Source organism: Takifugu rubripes, chromosome 3 (assembly GCF_901000725.2).
Source record: "Takifugu rubripes chromosome 3, fTakRub1.2, whole genome shotgun sequence".
In the NCBI taxonomy this organism is placed as follows: domain Eukaryota; kingdom Metazoa; phylum Chordata; class Actinopteri; order Tetraodontiformes; family Tetraodontidae; genus Takifugu; species Takifugu rubripes.
In genome coordinates this window covers 4,561,108-4,567,173 of record NC_042287.1, presented here as the reverse complement: position 1 = coordinate 4,567,173, position 6,066 = coordinate 4,561,108, and the positions used below count along the sequence as shown (strand labels likewise).

General features: G+C 45.6%; 1 protein-coding gene across 2 annotated transcripts; it reads left to right on the top strand.

The window, feature by feature from the left end:
• Positions 1–932: 932 nt before the first annotated feature.
• Positions 933–6,013, top strand: rnf223 (ring finger protein 223). Of its 2 annotated transcripts, none has more exons than XM_011621553.2 (2): positions 933–1,206; positions 4,252–6,013. In XM_011621553.2, the coding sequence occupies exon 2, from the start codon at positions 4,281–4,283 to the stop codon at positions 4,974–4,976; it is 696 nt and encodes a 231-aa protein (XP_011619855.2). In that variant the 5' UTR covers positions 933–1,206; positions 4,252–4,280; the 3' UTR covers positions 4,977–6,013. The 2 variants fall into 2 exon arrangements, with proteins under 2 accessions (XP_011619855.2, XP_029689350.1); XM_029833490.1 differs by lacking the exon at positions 933–1,206 and adding an exon at positions 1,249–1,545.
• The last annotated feature ends 53 nt before the right edge of the window (positions 6,014–6,066 follow it).

Sequence of the window (6,066 nt, the reverse complement as noted above, 5' to 3'; positions counted from 1 at the left end):
GACACACTAAAACCTTGACGCGTATTATAAACAGTCGTGGATTCAAAGAAGGAAAAAAAAATCCTTTGTTTGTTTTCCTCCTCCTTCCTCTATGCGCTCCGACCTGAACAACCCAATAAATGACTTTGCTGATATGATACAGGCCTATTCATCCTGGGTTACTAAATAACTGAGTTGGTTAGGCGGCTGTGGCTGCAGACACATACACTGGAGGCATTAGTCACTTCTATAGAGGCCAAATCAGATAAAATATCCCAATCAATCACACAATCTGATATCTTTGAAGTCCTCTTAATAAGCAGGAATTTCTCTGCTCAAGGATACATTTGGTGCTGGCTGATTCTTCTAAAAATAAGAGAGAGTAAATATTTTGACCAATACAGATCTGACAATCTCATCAAACCAAAAAAAAACACGACTCTGCCTTTTTATTGTCTTGTCACGGGGGTAGGGGGGTGGGGGGGTAACTAACGTTCAAACACACCTGTAATGAAACGTTACTGCCTTGGAAATGGACGCCACTAAAGCTGTAACCGGCTATTTATTGTCATATTTCTTATTTTACTGCGATGGAAAGTAATGCCCATTCTGCCGCCTGTTATCTTCCAAACATAAGAAAATATGTGCTGTTATCGTGGCTGAAAAAAGTGCATGTACCTGTGCACGCTTGTGTTATTTATTTATTTATTTTTGAGTGTAAAATCAATCAGATGGGGGTCTGCAGACCACGTGGGCTTCCGTAGTTTCCGGCCCACTTTGTGTTTGTGTGCAGTGGGACAGAAGAAAGTTAAAAATTGACTAAGAGAGATCCAAAAACATCTAGGGATAGGAATAAAGTCTGGAGTTTCCTTCCCCTCTGCCCCTCCTTCTCCTCACCTCCAGAAAGCATTTGTCATCAAGTCATTTGCATAACATGCTAAAAAGGGAACTGGGAGAGCAGGGAAGGTGATACCGGCCAACTGACACACAGAGGAAGGAGGACCTAAACTGACGGAGCTATTACAAAGATTAAACACACACACCTGCGACTCCAGCAGAACGCGCTGAGGAGCGCAGAGGACTTCAACCAAGCTGAAAGGCTGAAACCTTAAATTCTCTGCTGGTATCTCAGACTTTAACTCTTAAGAAGATGCATCTTGAATGCAAAGGGAGTGACTCCTGAAGATAACAAGGATCACCTGGCTCCTTTCGACAAAGAAAAATAAGGTAAACTCAGTTTTTGCTCAACTACTTTTCCCCTTTCAATGGGCAGTTTTTGACATGACCACAGTTTAGAGGTATTGGAATAGCCTAAAGGGGCGTGGATCCATCTTCCAGCATTTCCTTCAGCGAGACGCTCTGGTAGATTTCATCTGTCACAACCTGAGGGCGAGAGAGCCCTGGCAACCCTTCCTGTCTTATCTCATCACAAGCCGTAGATATTCAGTTATGACCCCGCGTGCATGCGTTGTCCTGCATTGCTGGCTGTGTTTGCACATGCTCCACCTGCTTTCACCTCAGCCAAACTCCCGTTCGGTTAAAGCGAAGCCGTTTGAACAGCAGCAGGTAGATCAAGTTTCATTGACTTTTCACACTGAGAACAGGTAGGGCAGCATTAGGGATGTAGGTTAAGATGAAGGTACACACAGTGTCACCCAGATGGACACAATGCTGCAGGTCTCTGAGCTGCGAAGGAGTAAATGCAATAATTTACAATGCAGGAATTACAGCGGGTCTCCTGAGTGAACTAGGAGTTTCACAGCTGAAGGAGCTAATGTGAGGTAAAAGTACAGACATTGAGTACAGACCATAACCTGAAGGTCAAAGCAAACTACTGCTAAGTTTCTCCCACATGAAGTTGGTCTATACAGTGGGTTGCACTGGGTTGGCTTCAACAACTCAACATTTCAAGGTTACGTGAGATCTTTAGCCCAAAGTCCCTATAGATTGATCCCTTCTCTATAGATTGTTATGCTGCGCCCTGGAATTGTATCAGCCTGGTTTTAAACCTGTTAAACTAAATGAACTCTATAAAAAAAGCAACAAATAAAAACTAAACCTGAAATAGACTGTTTGCCTTCACATAGACAAACAAAATTAGAAAAATGGGTTAAACTTGAACAGGATCTTTGAGTAGTCCCAGATAAAGATGCAGATATTCACAGAAGCTAAAGCTAATGGTCACATTAGACTGATCATAGGTGGAACTTGTAAATGTCACAAACTTTGAACCACTAATATGTAAGGTTAAAAAAAAGATGTTGATAAAATGACAAAAACTGTAAGTTTTGTCATTTCAGCCAAAAAATTGAGCCCCTTTAATATTTTTGTTGCTTATGAGGTCATGTGCTTCTACCTCCTCTGGCTACAGTCACAATATGAGACAGCTCTGAGATGCTTCAGGCTTCACAGCGATCGCTTCCTATGTTGGTGACGTTGAGATTTTCTTACAATAAGCTCCAAATGAAACGTTGACACGTACAGGTCGGCTCTTTTAGAGTGCCAGCATCTTAATAAAGGCCGTCTTTGTTGTTGAACACCCCTCTGATATTTTCTGCTGACTGTTCAAGGAACCTGCAGCGCGAGCGCGTCACAAGGCTTTTGCCAAAACAATATTCATCAGGTTGGACAATGTGGGACTTTGTTGTTGCTGGGCCTTTTGTTTGGTTACTGTATACTCAGAGCTCATTTTTCAGGAAATGTAGCCGCGGGCTTAGTGAAACATTTTGAACACCTTGAACTCAGCTTTCCAAGAGCTGATGTTTTATATGTAGTAGATAAGACAGGGAAACGGAACTTGCCGGTCATGAAAAAAACAATTCAGATCCTACAAGCTGTTCTAATACATTAAATATCCCAACAGGTGACAAATGACTTGATTTAAGTGAAATGATCACACAGTACAGTTATTATTGGTTGGCATATTTCTGGCATGTTTTAAAATCTTTTTAACCGAGCAGTAAATAATCAAAAGGTTGATAGAATGTTTGAATGCCCCCCCGCCCCCCCTCCCAAAAAAGTATACATTCTGCCCCATTGAGCTAAGGTCAGTCACCCTGAGGTAAACTTTAACTGGATACCCTTTCGGACAGTCCCTGCAAACGCCCACAACTCACATCACAAGTTCAATTTGGTCAGTGACTGGCGAGAGCCTGGAACTGATAACACAGGTGTAATTATACAACCAAATCTGTCTTCATCCCCCCGAAGCATGTTTAGAGGAGACAAAGAGAGCCTGACACACAGAAGGACTGACAGGAGGGAGGGAGGGATGGAGAAGGGAGGGTTGGCCAGGAATTCCAAGGGTAGATGGAACGATTTGGTGGGGAACAAGCAGGGACTTTGTGCAGTTGCCCCAAGGACACGGAGAAGAAAACACCTGTGTCCCCTCACCAGCCCACATGCGCAGTCTCCTTCATATTAGGGGGCTGGAACACCTGACACGCCGTGCTGTCAGACATGTTATTACCATGTAATGATCCTTTTTAAAAAAAGACATGACCTGACAGCTGATTCTTAAAGCACCGTACAAATGCGTAGTGGCCACTAATGGACCCTTTCATGGAACTGTGGGTATTAATGCGTTCAGTTAAACAGAAGATGCGAGCAGTCGGCCTGACCTGACCTGACTGGCCAGTTTTTGTTACTTGCTGCTATATTGGTGTTTAGTTTAGTATCAGTTAAGGAATCAGGTGGGAGGAGGTGTGTGTGTGTGTGTGTGTGTGGGGTAGGCAGAAGTCTACTGCTCAAATTAACTAACTTTCAGAGATTAAATATTACTAATACTAAATGGATTAGTTGCAATCCAGAAAACAGGCTTGATGAGAGGGAGCAGGCATAGTGGGACACATTAGACTCCAACACGGAAGGTAAATGGGAAGGTTATGGGACAGTGATACTTAGTGAACTGGCTTGAATCCAGTCCGGGTTTGCTCAAATTCTAATGAGTGATGGCCGAGGGAAAAAGTATGAGGTCAACCCCCACCCGTGTAATCGTTACCAAGGCTACATTTTAACTTATTCGTCTTTCCACACAGATTCACAGATTCTTCCCGTTTGTACGGGCAAACCCACAATCCTGTCCCGCTTTTAAAATCCTGTGTGCTGCTCTGACGAAATGTGGTTTAAGGTTTAAAGTTCCCCGTATATTTGAGCTTAGTTTGCTATAATTGAGCTAGTGACTGAAGTTTGCCTTTACTTGTGCCGATCCTTTCAGAACAGCAGGACCGTTCCCGTGCCACGAACACTAACCTCTGCTCTTCCTTCCTTCAGTCTTTCTTCAGAGGGCTACGGTTGTGAAGATGGAGCAGACTCCGCAGATTTGGCACATGCAGGCGGCCGCCCAGGAGACTGGGTCCCAGAGGAAGGTGTCAGTGGCGGCTCAGCCGGAGTGTTCCATCTGCTATAATGTCTATGACAACGTCTTCAAGACGCCCAAGGTGCTGGACTGCACGCACACCTTCTGCCTGGAGTGCCTCTCGCGTCTCATGGCCGTCTCACCAGCAGGTCAAGACAGCGACAACCCCTCTAATAACATCTCCTGCCCCTTCTGTCGCCAAACCACGATGCTGCCCCAGGAGGGGCCCCCGGCTCTGACCACGAGCCACGAGGTCCTCTGCAAGCTCCCTCACCACCAGCAGCAGGAGGAGCCCGTGTGGCTGGAAGGTGAGAAGCTGTGCTACAAAAGCAGCAACGATGGCGTGGGAGCGGAGAGTCCCACGGCCCTGTGCATCTGCATTGACATCGGAGCGAGCAAGACCGCGGACGCGCCGCCTCGGCCGTCTCGGAACTTCATCTGGCAGGAGCATCCCAGGAATTGGAGGAGGCTCATGCTCTTCCTTGTTCTGGTCGTGCTGCTCTGCGTCATCGTGCTGTGGCCGCTGCAGTGCATTTTCACCACCGGGAACATGCGCTGCCGTCGAGAGAACGCCAACCCAATGCCGACTGCTGCCACCACCACCACCCATCCTCTCTTCCCTCACGGCGCCGATGAATAAAACCTGAAAGTCCGAGAGCGTAAACACCTTTTGTACATAAGTAGAGACGTTCGGTTGGGAACGCCGAAAATGCCCGAGCAGTAGAATCTGAGATATCGGACTGGGACGCTCTCATGGTGCCACAGGCAGGCACAGGAGCAACAGGCCGCACTAAAATTCACCAGAATATTCTGTTGTCACAACAGATCACACCGAATGGAAGTGACCTTTTTCGAAAACGACGAGAGACGGATCTGTCACTGGGCCCGCACGGTGTTCCAGATGTGGAATATTTTATGCACTTCTATCAACTCCTGTCGTCTGAGACGTGATCCGCTTATTTGCCATGTCGCTGGGAGTCAGCTGAGTCAACAGGAACTGCTGACCAATGTGAAGAACACACAGATCAGAACAAACAGTCCAGATTATTCTGGATGTACGACCCATGTGTTGACCAAAAAGTCAACATCGATTTTTTGTTGGTATGATGTTTACAGAACTGAAGGGGGGGGTGGGGGGGGGGGGGGGGTTGTTTGTAGGCCGTGATTTTACTAATCTTGTATATTTACTTTAGATCTATTGGCCAAATCTGTCTGAGTAGGTGTAAACCTTGAACTTGTTCCTGGAACCCGGAACTTTCAAGGTCGGGTGCCAGAGTCGGCGATCTCGGATTTGTCATTTCCTCCTCACCCGAAACGAAAATGTAACGAAATTAAGATCTCGGCTCCATTAAAGTCGGCTTTAATTGCCCCTGAACTCGGTGCGTCAGACTTCTGAGGCATTTCTCAGTTCCTGCCTCGAGACAAATGTTTAATCAGGAGGCAGTGAGTCCTACACTCATTCGAGTGTCCATCATAAAAGACCTTACTTCCTTAAAGCTTGTTTGGGTTTCAAGGAAATGTTAACCATTAGAAGCCAGGGTGAAACTGTCCAGTCATGCTGTAAAATAAAAATCACGATATTTGTGCTGAACAAGATTCACGTGTTTAAAGTCTGCAAATCAAGTGTTTGTTTTTTTAATGTCGCAGGTGTTTAATAAAAAATCTTTTTTGACCAGTGTTTTTCTCCTGCCATCTTTTTCTTTACAGTGTTGTGAAGCGCCATTTCTATC

Bases quoted from the DNA above. Each gene is read 5' to 3' on its own strand.
- rnf223 (XM_011621553.2), top strand. From the start codon at position 4,281: ATGGAGCAGACTCCGCAGATTTGGCACATGCAGGCGGCCGCCCAGGAG.